Here is a 15,945-nt window from a genome sequence, read left to right on the forward strand (position 1 = left end):
GGAAGAAAAGACAAGGAAAGGAGAAACCTAAAGAAAGAGAAAGCGAGAAAAAAGGGGAAAACTAAAGAAGAAGAAGAAAAATAAAGAGCTTCTGGTTCTGGTTCTCTGTCCTGCAGCTACATAAGATATTCATTCCTTAAGATCCAACCATTCTATCGTCTATAAACCAGTATTTTCCATCTTTGTGCATAGAGCAATCTCGCCGCTGTATTGGAAACTGCTCAAACAAGGACCTGGAAAATGCGTCATGAAAGGAAGTCTGGATGAGCACCTCAGTGAAACGACTTCAGATCCTCAATGCCCAGTTCCAAATGGAGAAATCATACTGCTTTTCTGTCCTCCGGCAAAGAAGTACCGTATTGGCTCGAATATAAGCCGCACCCAAATATAAGCCGCACCTTTAAAATTGGAGTGGTGGGGGGAGATAAAAAGAAAAACACCCGAATATAAGCCGCTCCATTCCTCGCTGCTTCTGGCTGCACATTGGGGTGGGGGGGAGCCATGCTGTTTTGCCCCCAGCCTTTCCCCTTCCTCGCTCTCTCCCTTCCCAGCCTTGGGGGAGAGGATGGAGGACAACGCGCAAGGCGGGTGGCCGTTTTGCTGTGCTCCTGGCACTGTTTGCCCCATGCTCCTGGCTGCATTCTGCAAGGTCACGAATATAAGCCGCACTTTAACTTTTCACGGTCAGAATTTGGGGGGAAAGTGAGGCTTATATTCAGGCCAATACGGTAACCTTTTTTCTGAGGTTTTGTTTCACTTGATCAATTGCCTGCTGGCAATTCAAAAGCATCAGTTTTTTGGCGATCAGCCTTCTTTATGGTCCAGCTCTCACTTCCATACATCACTACTGGGAAATGCCTTCTCCTAGGGCCCTCAATCTTTCCCAGCATCAGGGTCTTTTCCAGGGAGTCTTCTCTTCTCATGAGGTGGCCAAAGTATTGGAGCTGGCGAGTATGTGATCACAATTACCAGCCACCATGGGTATGGCTGAACTTAGCGATCTCTCTGTCTCTGTCTCTGTGGCAGGATAGAAACAGTTTGCCCTATCAAAGTAGCCAGGAAAGGAGAGGAAAATCTGGTTGGCTGGTTTTGGCAGTGGAACTTTTGAAAAGGTGAGCAGCTGCTCTAGGGAGAGAACTGATGCTGTCCTAAGATATATCACTGCCCACCTGCCTGCCTCCGCCCTGCTCAACTTGTATATTTATAATTAAACAGATGTTGCCCAAAAAAATAGTGCAAGTCTCTATTTTTTCATTTCACTTTTAATTTGCATATTATGATGCACAAGGCAGTTCGCAGGCTGAAGGAACAACAAATAGGCAGCAAAGATCACACACGTAACCACAATCTGATCTGATACAAAAAAGGTCATGATAACTTTAAAATAAAATAAAAAACTTATATCAAATAGAGCAATATTCAATAATCCATTAGAATATAACAGCAAACAGCAAAATTAAATATCAGCAAAAAACAATTAAGCAGTCTACACTTAACAATTACAATAAAGAATTACTAAACTGTAGGCAATAAAAATAATGGCAAGTCACAATGCGTATGTATATATTCTTCTATAGTTCAGGAAGTGGCCTTTACATCATGTGAAAGCTCAAGTATAATGTGGAAATCAACAGGGAAACTCAGTGAAAATGGAATAAACTGTCATGTGAATGTAGCCACTGTCTAGTGTATCCAACTTCAACTAGGAGGTCGGGACCCATCTGTACTTTGGACTCCACACCATGGAAGTACCGTATTTTCCTGTGTATAAGACATGCATAAGATGACCCCTATTTTTTCGAACCCAAAATTATTAAGAATTTCTTGAGAAAAGTTGTTGATCGCCCTGCCGAAAACCATGTACAGTGGTACCTCGGGTTAAGAACTTAATTCGTTCTGGAGGTCTGTTCTTAACTTGAAACTGTTCTTAACCTGAAGCACCACTTTAGCTAATGGGGCCTCCTGCTGCTGCCACTGCGCCGCCGCTGCACGATTTCTGTTCTCATCCTGAGGTAAAGTTCTCAACCTAAGGTACTATTTCTGGGTTAGCAAAGTCTGTAACCTGAAGCGTATGTAACCTGAAGAATCTGTAACCTGAGGTACCACTGTATGAGACGACCCCCATGTATAAAAACTAAGAAAAAAATTCATCTTATACACAGAAAAATACAGTAATTTCAGATGCAACCCTGCTTATATTTACATGGGAGAAAGCCCATGCAGATGTTAGGTTAAAAAAAAAAAAAAGCTGAGAAATACTCATCTTCCTTGGGCACATGAACAAACATGAACAACCAGAACACGTGGTTAGCATGTCACAACATCTTCATTAATACAAACCAATCCCACAAAAGGCATTTAACAGAAAGAATCAAGAAATACAAAATTTCCTCCCCCAAGCTCCCGGAACTACAGCTCATTGGTACTAATTTATCCAGTCTTCAGTAACATAAACAAAATAAGAATCATGAGAATTGCCTCCCCTTTTCTGGCAAAGCTCCAGTAACTTTAACAACTTCATAACAGACAGGAATTCAACAGGTACGTTCCACCCCCCCCCCAAAAAAAAAACACACTTCAAGCTCTGTAAGGAGAAAACAATTCATCTGCTGCTTTTGCCCCTTAAGAAGCACATGATCATTCACCATGAACAGGAATGAAAGAAATAGCCCTAAATATCATGGTGTGTGACCAAGGATCAGCTAGGTAAACAGTACAGTGGTACCTTGGGTTAAGAACTTAATTCGTTCCGGAGGTCCGTTCTTAACCTGAAACTGTTCTTAACCTGAAGCACCACTTTAGCTAATGGGGCCTCCTGCTGTTGCCGCGCTGCCAGAGCACGATTTCTGTTCTCATCCTGAAGCAAAGTTCTTAACCTGAGGTAATATTTCTGGGTTAGCGGAGTCTGTAACCTGAAGCGTATGTAACCCAAGGTACCACTGTATGTAGATCAACAATAAAGCCTCTCTTTTTGCCTTTTTATTGAAAACTGGGCATAGAGAAGGGAGCCAATCAGGAAGTTAATGGGATTTTTTCCATTCTTTTGTGGACCACCATATATGAAAGGATTGGAGAAACTCAGGCCCAGTGACCAATTACAGAAACCCTCTCCTTTCCCTATAACTTCACGTGTTTCCAAGACAGGGTCCTGTCACTAGAAACAGGTTCTGGGACTGTCAAGAGAAGGCTGTTGATTACATATGCTAGTCAAAATTCAAGTGGGTGAAAACTGTCCACTGTCTGGGATTTTTATTTCAAAAGCAAACATATCGAAGCCGCAAAACGAAAGAAAGAAAGAAAGACCCTGATATCTAGAAAAGCAGCTACACAGCCGACTCATTTTGACATTTCAGCGAAGTCTCTTTCTCTCTCTCTCTGGAAAACTGCTAAGTTGGCGTTCGAAGAGCTGAGCTGCATGCCACAGCGGTGGGATGTGCAACCTTTGTCCAGTATGGAAACTAGGAGGAAAAGAAGGAATATATATATAAATGTATGTTGTATGACTTGATAAGGAGGTGCTGTGATTCATAGGTGATGGCACTCTGTGCTTCCAAAATATTCAGAGAGGCGCACCCAAGGTCCAAGTCATTGCAACTCTACGGTCTACTGACTGTTCAGCTGCCACTTCAGCTCAATATTTCCTTACCTTTTTTACCATCACTTAACTTAAGGATGGGAAGCAAGGGGCCCTCCCAGATGTTGTTGGCCTATTATTATTATTATTATGCGTTATTAAATTTATTGCTTGCCCAGGTCCCAGGGTAGGTAAAAACAATTAAAAATTCAGAATTAAAAACAGTTAAAACATATTATAGCTGCAGGAACAGAGAGGGCGCTGAAAACACACATCTCAGGTGTGAAAGGCCAAGGTAAAAAGGTGCGTCTTCAGCATTCGCCGAAAGCTGTATAGTGAGGAGCCCAGGCACACTTCTGCAGGGAGTGAATTTCACAACTGAAGGGCTACCACGGAGAAGGCCCCCACTCCAAACTTCTGAGGGAGGAGGAACTGCCACAAAGGTCCCCACTGCTGATCTCAACACACATGAGGGTCTGTTGGGAAGGAGGCAGGCTTTCATACTACAACCCCCCATCATCCCTGAGAATTGGCCACACAAGTCTGGGGTTGGTGGAACAACATCAACAACTGGAGGGCCACAGCTTCCTAAATCTCTGACTTAGCTCACTGAACTACAGTGGTGCCATTAGGGTAAAGCTTGGAGGGCAGATGTCTAGGGCCATCCTATTCAGCAGAATGAGCAGGATTTCACCCGAATGTACACACCAGGGCTTTCTGAAGTAAGTGAAGAAGTAATGCACATTCTGAAGTAATGCCGTCCTGGTTTCTGATTTGATCCCAGAATATCTCACTTTTCTGTAAAGGTAAAGGGACCCCTGACCATTAGGTCCAGTCATGACCAACTCTGGAGTTGCGGCGCTCATCTCGCTTTATTGGCCGAGGGAGCCGGCGTACAGCTTCCGGGTCCTGTGGCCAGCATGACTAAGCCGCTTCTGGCAAACCAGAGCAGCGCACGGAAACGCCGTTTACCTTCCCGCTGGAGCGGTACCTATTTATCTACTTGCACTTTGAGGTGCTTTCGAACTGCTAGGTTGGCAGGAGCAGGGACCGAACAACAGGAGCTCACCCCGTCGCGGGGATTCGAACCGCTGACCTTCTGATTGGCAAGTCCTAGGCTCTGTGGTTTAACCCACAGCACCACCTGTATCCCTCACTTTTCTTTAGGACGGCCCTATTTTCATTGGAGAAATGTTGTATTGTATTAAGAGGGTGCCCATAAGTCCATGTGAAGTAATACAGTTTACCACCAGAACAGCCACCCTCCTGGAAGAGCATTAAGTCCAGAGCCTACAGTTACTGATCTGTGCTACTGAAATTCAAGGCCTGATTTGAACAATGAGGTTGGGAATAAAGCAGAGCGAGTCATTCCGGAGGGTTGCAGGGCAGACGGTGTGCAGTCTCCGATAAAAAAGACAAAGCAAAACGCTGTGCAAACAGAAAATTAAAAACACCAGGGAGAAAGGTTCCAGCCCAGCCCTTAGCCTGCTCAGCTGGTTTTCTATGGATGGGTTTTGTTTTGTTTCTTTAACACAGAGGAGCATTTGGAAAGATCATCTGCCATCACCTCCAGTCTGAAATGACGCAGTCCATCCGGTTACCTCAACATTTATCACATTCTTCTGTAGTCATTACTGGGCTTCTTTCATCAAAAGAGTCAATGACCTTTGAACACCCTTCCAACTCTGACTCTGCTGCACATCTGGATCCAGCCTAAGTTCCCTCTTCGTCCTAAAACTTAAGAGCATCTTCACATTCCAGGTCTTTTCCGCTAGCCATCTTGCCCATGGCTACAACTGTTAGGTCAGGGCCAGGGTGGGTGTTGTGGGGATGCCTGATTATCGTCTTCCAAAGCAACCACTCTATCCAAATTGAAAAATGGTAAGCGTATTGCTGGTGGTCAACAAAAGAAGTTCAAAGAATCTCTCAAGGCAAATCTTTAAAAATGTAGTATAAACACTAACGAATGGTTAACACTGGCCTGCAAGCGCTCCAATTAGAGAACAGCCTCCACCAAAGGTGTCATGGGTTTTGAATACAGGTAGGTAGCTGTGTTGATCTGCCAGAGTCGAGACAAAATTAAAAAAAAAATCCTTCCAGTAGCACCTTAGAGACCAACTAAGTTTGTTATTGGTATGAGCTTTCGTGTGCATGCACACGAAAGCTCATATCAATAACAAACCTAGTTGGTCTCTAAGGTGCTACTGGAAGGAATTTGTATTATTTTTATGGGTTGTGAAGACGCTCAAACTCAGGACGAAAGGAAGAAATGTGCTAAGAGGAAGGCATGCTTGGCAAACCCTCACTGTGATCAACTACTGCCTGGAAACCTATGTCCCCACTGTGGAAGGGCATGTGGATCCAGAATTGGCCTCCACAGTCACTTACGGACTCACTGTTAAAATAGTGTTTATTGAAGACAGTCTTACTTGGCTATGAGTGATTGAAGAAGAAGAAGGAGAAGGAGAAGAAGAAGGAGGAGAAGAAGAAGAAGAGTGAGGGCCCTCTTTTCATCTACCACACAGGTTGTGGTGAGGATAAAACAAGGGGAGGAGAAGAACCATGTAGGCTTCCTTGAGATCCTTGGGGGAGAGGAAAGATTTGCAAACTTATTATATTTATTTTATTTATTTAAAGTAGGGGTGGGGAACCTCAGGCACAGGGGCCAAATGCAGCTGTCTGTGTCTCTCTATCTGGCCCTCAGGTCTCTCCCCAGGTACACCCTGTTACACTGCTCAGAAACCTCTGGTTTTGTACTGAATACACACATACCCTCCAATATCTGGGTGATCCAAATTGGGAAGCTTGTTTTTGTTTGTTTTTTGGTCCCAAGCTCTTGTGGGAGCCAGCTGACTTGCGCCAGAGCACCAGACCGAAAACAGGATATTCCAGGATCTAATCAGAAGCCAGGATGGCTTCTGCTGTCCCACTTAAATTGGGACGGTCGAACGGTATGAATACTACATTCTAGCCATGCAAAGGAAAAAGGTAATATTCATTGCTCCACCCACTTTGGCATCTGGCTCCTCCCACAAGTAGCATACAAGCCCTTGAATGTGGCGTTTTGGCTGAAAAGGGTTCCCGACTCTGATTTAAATAGCTCCTATGCTGTCTTTCTGATCAAAGTCCTCCCAAGATATCTCACAAAATGAAATTGATCTCATATACATAACAGGACAATTTAAGTTCATGGACTTAGCAGGGAGTCACACTTTCAAATGGATCACAGTGCAGGCCACTTGCAATGCTCCCAGTCTTGCGTTAAACAATCAGTTAAATAAATTTCTTAAGCATCACCTCTCTTAAGTAGGATTACTCCCATCAAAGTGATGGCTTAGTGTTTCCTCCAGGGCTCACATTTGGGACAGTTGTGTCCTGTGCCAAATGAATGGGCCTGGGTATACTTGTGGAGGAGGAAAAAGCATTTTGTAACAAGGGAAAACAGGCACCGACCGGGAACAAAGTTCCAGACTAACTTTCTACTCTACTCCACCCGATTGCCCTGCCTTTTTCAGAGACCTTCAGGGTCCGCCTGACTTCCTGGCAGCTGTAAATGCTATTTCTCTCCTCTGGTGAGGTTTCACAGGCGTTGTACCCAGAGCTGACCAATTCTTAATAATAATAATAATAATAAACTTACCAAAAACAGGAAGCCAACCAGCATGAAAATGAAGAATGACATCGTCAGGCATAGGAGGACTGTGGCCCATCCTGGGAAAGCACCACAGTTGGGATGGCATGTGGTGTTCTCTACAAAACGACAGGAATAAGATATGTGAAGTAAACTGACAACAATTTACTCATCAACAACTTCTTATGGGTGATCCACATTCTAAACACATGGCAGCTTGGGGGATTGGGGGTTCTCCAGCTCAGATTTTTGCTTGAAAGTAGGGATTTCTGGGAAGGCCCAGAAACCCCTTTATTGTGAGAATGTTGAATTGTCTTATAAATCCTGTTTCGAGAACCCAGCTGCTGCTACTCCTGCTTCCTTGTCACCCCCTCCACCATTACTGGGTCATAGCTCGGTTGTAAAAAGGTAAAGGGACCCCTGACCATTAGGTCCAGTCGTGACCGACTCTGGGGTTGCAGCGCTCATCTCACTTTACTGGCCAAGGGAGCCGGCGTACAGCTTCCGGGTCATGTGGCCAGCATGACTAAGCCGTTTCTGGCGCACCAGAGCAGCGCATGGAAACGCTGTTTACCTTCCCGCTGGAGCTGTACCTATTTATCTACTTGCACTTTGACGTGCTTTCGGACTACTAGGTTGGCAGGAGCAGGGACTGCACAACGGGAGCTCACCCCGTCACGGGGATTCGAACTGCCGACCTTTTGATCGGCAAGTCCTAGGCTCTGTGGTTTAACCCACAGCACCACCCGCATCCCAGCTCGGTTGTAGGATCATAGAATTGTAGGGCTTGACCCCTTGCAATGCAGGAATCTTTTGCCCAACATGGGGCTCAAACCGACAGCCCTCTGTTAAGACTGAATGGAGCCACCAACCTCATTTCCCCCCACCTGCCTGCCTTCTTACATATTACGTGTTCAAAGGGGCTGCATTACTGCCTGTTGGTTTCCTCACCATCCTCTCCTCGTCTCACCGTTGCCCTTGTAGAACTCAGTGGGGAGGACAGTGGCAGACAAGGCTAGAATTTGTTGGTTCTGCCTGTCGTTGACTCTGGCTCCACCTGCTGGTGGTCTCCCAGCCTTGCATCCATCTGGTTCCAACCAGCCCCAGCCACTACAAGGCAAATGTGGGGTTCCAAACCCCATGTTTGCATTCCAAATGGGGAGGAATGTCCTTAAGTCTGGGAGAATCAGCAGACAGAAGAAGTGTTAGGCATCCCCCTCCTTCCACCAACCAATTTCCCCCCACAAAGTGTCCCCTATTTGCATACCCTCCAACATTCCTCTGATGAATACAGGGGTGCCCTATTTAATAATAATAATAATAATAATAATAATAATAATAATAATAATAATAATAATATTTCTACCCACCCATCTGACTGGGTGGGTTGCCCCAGCCACTCTGGCAGCTTCCAATGTATATAAACACATAATAAAACATTTTTTTAAAACTTCCCTATACAGGGCTGCCCAGATGTCTTCTAAAGGTTGTACTGTGGTACCTCGGGTTAAGAACTTAATTCGTTCTGGAGGTCTGTTCTTAACCTGAAACTGTTATTAACCTGAAGCACCATTTTAGCTAATGGGGCTTCCTGCTGCCGCTGCGCCGCTGCACGATTTCTGTTCTCATCCTGAAGCAAAGTTCTTAACCCAAGGTAATATTTATGGGTTAGTGGAGTCTGTAACCTGAAGCGTATGTAACCCGAAGTACCACTGTATACTATCTCCTTGACTGAGGGGTCAAGTAACTCCGCACCCTCCAACATTTCTCCGATGAAAATAGGGACACCCTAAGGAAAAGTGGGTCATTCTGAGGTCAAATCAGAAACCAGACGGTTTCTGTAAATCCGGGACTGTCCCTGGAAAATGGGGACACTTGGAGAGTCTGCTCTGGGTTTACCAAAGCAAATAACCACTTTGCAGAAGCAGGAACCTAGGAACTACCTTATACTGGATCAGATCACTGGCCCACCTTAGCCCAGCAATGCCTGCACTGACCAGAAGGAAGTTCAGGCAGGGGTTTCTCCCAGCCCTGAATCGAAAGCGTGATGAATTGAATTGCCCACTGAATTGAAAGCAGATACAGTGGTACCTTGGGTTACATACGCTTCAGGTTACATACGCTTCAGGTTACAGACTCCGCTAACCCAGAAATAGTACCTTGGGTTAAGAACTTTGCTTCAGGATGAGAACAGAAATCGGGCTCCAGCGGCGCGGCGGCAGCAGGAGGCCCCATTATCTAAAGTAGTGCTTCAGGTTAAGAACAGTTTCACGTTAAGAACAGACCTCCGAAATGAATTAAGTACTTAACCCGAGGTACCACTGTATTGTGCCATTTAACTATGCCCAGTGCCCTAAAGTAACATGCAGTTCTACCCTGAAGAAGCCAACTCAGCGGGGCTATAGATTGGTTGCTTATTACCTTCTGCATGGACCGTGGACTTTCTAAGAGTGGGAGTGGCATTTACAGGCGGGACGGTGGTCTCTTCCTGCTGCGGGGTGTTAGTTTTCACAGCAACGGTGCCAGTAAAATTCTCTATCGAAGGGAAGGTCAGATCCTCAGGGTTTTCTGTCGAGGCAAAATCTTCCTGGCCAGGGGAGCCTTCCCCCAAGAAGCTGATGTCACTTCCTGTAACATCCAACCCAGCTCCGGTTTGGGTTGCTATAGCAATGCTCTCAGGATCCAGAGAAGTTGCGTAGGGAGCAGACAGGGGGGTTGTAGAAGCAGCGCCGTTGACGCTGGGAGAGGTGCTTTCAGAGGAACTTTCCAAAGCCATGGTGGAGACGTCAGGGGTGGTTGTGTGGGCAGCACATCCCAAAATGGGGCCTTCAAGTTCCCCGCCCACTGCATTGTTGCCGGCTTCTCCAGTAGTGGCTCTAGTAATTCCTCTGATGGTGGTGGTGCTACTTCCTCCGGCAGTAACAACTGTGTTTTCCCCATGAGCTGTGACATTTAGAGTCAATATAACTGTACATCCTCGAGAGATGTGGGCTGCCATTAAGGCAACATCCACAGCTGTTGCAAATGGCAAAGTGCAGTGTACTGTAGTGACGGTATCGCCACTTATGCTGAGTGATAGCTTCATTTCTGCAGCGGTTCCTTTGGTGATAACGGGACCTGTGGGTGCTGAAAATAAGAAATATATAAATTCCTGCACCGGAATTCTCTCTACCACCTTCATAGTTCTTTCATGCAAGAAAAAGAAGAGTTTGGATTTGATATCCCACCTTTCACTCCCTTTAAGGAGTCTCAAAGCGGCTAACAATCTTCTTTCCCTTCCTCCCCCACAACAAACACTCTGTGAGGTGAGTGGGGCTGAGAGACTTCAGAGAAGTGTGACTGGCCCAAGGTCACCCAGCAGCTGCATGTGGAGGAGCGGGGAAGCGAACCCAGTTCACCAGATTACGAGTCCACCGCTCTTAACCACTACACCACACTGGCTCCCAGCTGGATACTGAAGGGAGAGGGTGGCATGGCTCAGTGGTAGAGCACATGCTGGTTCAATCCCCAATATCTCTGGGTACGGCTAGCTTTGGGAAGAGTTTGCCACTCAGCATAAACAATACTGAGCTAGACAAACAAAGCGGTGGTCTGACGATATAAGACAACCTTGTTGGAAGGGACCCAGAGGATCATCTAGCCCAATGTTTCCCAAACTTGAGTTTCCAGCTGGTCTGGGCTACAATTCCCATCATCCCTGACCAATGGTTCTGCTAGCTTTGGACAGTGGGAGCTGTATTCCAAAAACAGCTGGAGTCCCAAGTTTGGGAAACCCTGGAAATCCAGTCTAACCCTCTGCAATCGAAGAATAAGCAGCTGTCCCTTATGGGGATTGAACCTGCAACCTTGGCATTATCAGCACCATGCTGAGCTATCCAACTCAACAGGGGAAGGCTCCCCAGAATGGTCCCCCAAATCTGCTGCATGAGACAGCCTGCTCCACATTGCCCAGTGGGAGGGACGGCTTTCATTTGCTTATTATTGCACTGACACTCCACATTGCTCCAAGAGCTCAAGATGGCATAGATCACTCTCCCTTCCGTATTATCCTCATAACAACCCCATGAGGTTGGTTAGTCTGAGAATTGGTGACTGGCCCAAGGTCACGCAGAGAGCTTCCGGACTTAGTAGGGGGTTGAATTCCTGAGTCCTAATCCATCAACTGTAATCACTACACTACACTGTCTGCAGCTTGTGTGTCAAAAATTCTGGCCTCTGCCACACACACACACACACACACACACACTGGCTGAATTCCTAAGCACACTTACATGGGAGCAAGATCCATTGACCACAGTGGGAGTTGCTTCCAAGTAAATATGCACCAGATTTGGGTGCGAATCCAGGAGGTCTTACCGGTTTCTGCAAGGCACAGGATTGCTGGGAAGATGATCTTCCAGGGGGCAGCTAGAACCGGCTCCATTGTAGCTGCTCCTTAGCGACTTCACCGGCTGCCCGAGGCAGGAGTGCCAGCGATCGCATGGTTTTATGGGAACAAAACAAATGGGGTGGTTTTATGGGAAGGAGGTCGCCTGGTATCCAGTGACACCAAGGAGTGTTTCCATTAAAATGGAGGTGCTTCTGCCTAGTGATAAGGGAGCTCATCCGGTGGCGTTGGGCAGCGAGAAAATTATAGCCAGTAAAGTGTAATAAAACAGCCTTTCATCTGGGGCTAAAACCTTTCTTCCAGTTGGGTCAGAGCTTTTCCAAACCAGATTTCTCCAGTTTTTCTTTTTATTGCATCTCCTCTCACTAGAAAACCTTTCTAGGAAATGGAAGAGAAAACTGGAGCGTTATCTGAATACTCTAGGGGCAAAGGAATAAGAGACCATGAGAGCTGAAGGGACTTCCTTAAATCCATAGGTATCGCCATGCTTTGAAGCACCCATGAACAACTCAGATATACTGGGTTTTTTTTTAAAAAAAAAATCTTACATTTGTATATTCTGCGGTCTGTATGCCCATCACACACCCAGCTATTTAATTGAATCACCTACTACTAGGATCCTTCCCACCTCCAGACAAGTAACTGTCCTGGTGGACTGGTTGGATGGAGGAGTGGTGGGATGCACCAGCTAGGGGACCCCCAAGGGAACTCCCAGAGGAAGAAGGCTCAGAGCCAGGGAACTGGTGATGGGATGAGCATGAGTGGTCAGAGGGAGAAGAGGGAGCAGACTGGGAGGAGGCCGTGATGTCGGAAGCTGAAAAGGCAACAGGGTTTAGTGAGCAGGAAGAGGCTGTGCCAGAGAGCAGTCTAGAATCAGAGGCAGAAGCAGAGCAGGGATCAAGAGGCAGAGATCGGGCTGCTGAAGAAGCAGTGTGGCTCCACCTCATGCTGCAACCAGCTCCACTCTCCCGTGGTTTTTCAGAACATGCAGAGAAATGAAGAGGGTGCAACAGAGACAGACAAGGCGTCAGAGTCTCAGAGTCAGTGTCTCCTCTACTTGGAAAGAGGAGCCTTAGAGAGCAATGCGAAGGTAGGGACCTTCAGTCCTCACAACTGCCTCATTGGGGCAAGACTTACTGGGAAGATTTGCTGTGATCACTAGGCCTGAGCAGTTTTGTTTCTTTGAATGAAGAGTGAACTTCACTGACATCGGGCACTGTGTTGTTTTATTGCTGACCTATGCCTGAGAGCATCCTTGACACCAGAGGATAGCTGTTCCTCTGGAAAGGTATTGGCCTCTTCTAAGTGAATGTTTCCCTCTTCCTCAGAGTGATATTCTTCTGCCAACACTTTCATTCTCCCCAGCAGCAAGAGAGCGATCCTTGTGGGAAAGGGACACAGCTATAACGTCCCTTAAGGCCTCACCCCACAGCCTCTCTTAAGTTTCGGCATGTCTGTCACCTTGGCCTCAGGGGAAAGAACTCACTGCATCTTGGACACACCTAGGGCTTCTGTCCAACAAGGAGATAGTTGTACATGTGGCAGAAAGTGCAAAAAAGCGCCCCACATTCCTGGTAGCATTCTCCCTGAATAATTGTTTTTGTAGTTAGTTTTGCAGCATGAGGGCATTCTCGTTCAGATCTCACAATGAAGTTCCAAATCTACCTATTGCAACTTTCAGGATAGTGGTACCAGATCTCACATTATTTTTGATACAGCTTGTAAAATTTCCAAATGCTCTTCAAATACATCTTTTAACACATCAAAGGCAGATCTGGAGTAGCGACTTCTCCCATGGGAGCACTAAGATAGGAGAAGCTACATTCATCAGAAACTTCCTTTTTCTTATTTCCGGGCTCTGAGCGTTGTTGCCAAAAGGCACCAACCCATGCGGAATATGAGAAAAGTTGAGGTAATCACATGGTTTGAAAAATACAGGTGGCCTCTTTGGTGGAAGAATCGTATGGAACCCAATGAAGGCATGCGTTCAGTGGCTATGAGATACCGACTGACCCCTGGGGTGAAAAATATTAGTAATGGGGACTAAGAAAGCAAGAAGATCCCTGCTGGATTAAACCAAAGGCTTGTCTAGTCAAGCAGTCTTGCAAAGTGGCGCAGGTGGCGCTGTAGACTCTAAACCACTGAGCCTCTTGGGCTTGCAGATAGGAAGTTCGGCAGTTCAAATCCCCTTGACGGGGTGAGCTCCCATTGCTCTGTCCCAGCTCCTGCCAACCTAGCAGTTCGAAAGCACGCCAGTGCAAGTAGATAAATAGGTACTGCTGTGGCAGGAAGGTAAACGGTGTTTCCGTATGCTCTGGTTTCCATCACGGTGTCCTGTTGTGCCAGAAGCGGTTTAGTCATGCTGGCCACATGTCCCGGAAAGCTGTCTGTGGACAAACACCGGCTCCCTTGGCCTGAAAGCGAGAAGAGCGCCGCAACCCCATAGTCGCCTTTGACTGGACTTAACTGTCCAGGGTCTGTAGGTTGGTGGACAGGACTTGAGCACAATGGCATGTCCCTTGCTGTCCTTCCCCCACCAACTGCTATTCAGAGGCAAAGAGCAACTGGAATCCTTAACAGTGCAGCATGCCACGCTGCTGCAACATTTTGTTGCAGGATCCATTCTTTCTCTTGACTACACAGTTATCAGAGTCACAGGCGCCGTGTCCTGAACTGCAGCAAGCAACCTCCAAAGCACGCTTCTTTAGGTGCAAGCTCTGAAAAGCCATTACCTGGCCTATAATGGACAATCAGTGAGCATGGAAACCCATCTCCTGTGCCACTAACTGCCTATTTGGGAGCATTTGCTGCTCACCGAAGCTGCGCATGAGTCATTGCCATCACTGCGTTTGATTCGTAAGTCAACACATCCCCTTGCAGTGGGAGGCCAACGCAAGATGACAAATAAAAGAATTGAGACTGGGTTGGGTGCGTATAAGGCAAGAATGAAGAAACAGTGCCTTTGACCTTATGGGATTCAGAATCTCTCTTCAGGGCAATGCCGCATCCTCCTGATTACTGACTCTGAAGAGAATAGTTTTTATTGTGACTGTCCCTTCAAGCAGGCCCCAATCCACCTCTACAGGAGGCAGGGCTGTCAGTAATTCAGTCAGGCCAACCAAGTGCTGCCCAGGAAGGCTTAATGAAGAACTCACAGCACTCAGGAATTTAGGCCACATTCACACCTCACATTTAAAGGACAAGGGTACCAATAATAATAACAATACTTTTATTATTTGTACCCCACCCATCTGACTGGGTTGCGCCAGCAACTCTGTGTGGCTTTTAACATAAAGTGGTACCTCTGGTTACGAACTTAATTCATTCTGGAGGTCCATTCTTAACCTGAAACTGTTCTTAACCTGAGGTACCACTTTAACTAATGGGGCCTCCCGCTGCCACCGCGCAATTTCTGTTCTGATCCTGAGGTAAAGTTCTTAACCTGAAGTACTACTTCCGGGCTAGCAAAGTCCATAACCCGGAGTGTTTGTAACCTGAGGTACCACTGTATGTAAAAAACATAATAAAATATTACACATTATAAAGCTGCCCTAGACAGGGCTGCCTTCGGATGTGAATAGTTATGTGAATAATTCTGGGAGCTGCAGTTTCATAGTTGTGGGGAGACTCCTATTCCCCTCCCAAAGATACAATCCCCAGAGTGGTTAAAACAATCAATCCTTCCTTCACAGGAAACTGGGGTGTTTTCACATTGTGAATGACCCTGTGGTCCTCTGACAAAGGGTGATATATAAATTAACTAAAAAACAAACGAACTCTGGGAATTGTAGCTCTGGGAGGGGTAGAAACGAATGCAGAGGAGGATGACCACAATAATAAAAGGGTCTGGAAATCAAGCCTTAAGAGGAACGGTTGAGCAAGTTGGGTATGTTTAACCTGATGTAATATGATTGCCATCTTCAAACCAAACCCTCTGCTGATCTCTCCCAGCGGGTGCATGTAGAAGTTGAAAAGCATGGGGGAAAGGACAGAACCCTGAGGCACCCCACAAGTGAGAGCCCAGGGGTCTGAACACTCATTCCCCACCACCACTTTCTGAACACGGCCCAGGAGGAAGGAGCGGAACCACTGTAGGACAGTGCCCCCAGCTCCCAGCCCCTCTAGACGATCCAGAAGGGTGTTATGGTCGATGGTATCAAACGCCGCTGAGAGATCCAGCAGAACTAGGAAACAGCTCTCACCTTTGTCCCTAGCTCACCGGAGATCATCGACCAGTACGACCAAGGCAGTTTCAGTCCCATGATGAGGCCTGAATCCCGACTGGAAGGGATCCAAATGGTCCGCTTCTTCCAAGCGTGCCTGGAGTTGTTCAGCAACCACTCAATCACCTTG

The 15,945-nt window shown here is 46.6% G+C and overlaps 1 protein-coding gene across 1 annotated transcript; it reads right to left on the bottom strand.

Moving 5' to 3' along the window:
• Positions 1–1,244: 1,244 nt before the first annotated feature.
• On the bottom strand, positions 1,245–12,021 carry LOC307208920 (uncharacterized protein). The gene is made up of 4 exons (XM_079963961.1): positions 11,562–12,021; positions 9,627–10,331; positions 7,215–7,324; positions 1,245–3,458 (listed from the first exon to the last, which is right to left on the bottom strand). The coding sequence occupies exons 1-4, from the start codon at positions 11,626–11,628 to the stop codon at positions 3,387–3,389; spliced, it is 954 nt and encodes a 317-aa protein (XP_079820087.1). The 5' UTR covers positions 11,629–12,021; the 3' UTR covers positions 1,245–3,386.
• Between the last annotated feature and the right edge of the window lie 3,924 nt (positions 12,022–15,945).

The sequence above is a fragment of the Podarcis cretensis genome, assembly GCF_951804945.1.
Source record: "Podarcis cretensis genome assembly, chromosome: 2".
NCBI classification, from domain to species: Eukaryota; Metazoa; Chordata; class Lepidosauria; order Squamata; family Lacertidae; genus Podarcis; species Podarcis cretensis.

Coding starts and splice junctions, on each gene's coding strand:
- LOC307208920 (XM_079963961.1), bottom strand. CDS start 11,628: ATGGAGCCGGTTCTAGCTGCCCCCTGGAAGATCATCTTCCCAGCAATC. Junction 7,325..9,626: donor GTCCACGGTCCATGCAGAAG/GTAATAAGCAAC, acceptor GTCGTTTTGTAG/AGAACACCACATGCCATCCC. Junction 3,459..7,214: donor TGGTTGGCTTCCTGTTTTTG/GTAAGTTTATTA, acceptor TTTTCCTCCTAG/TTTCCATACTGGACAAAGGT.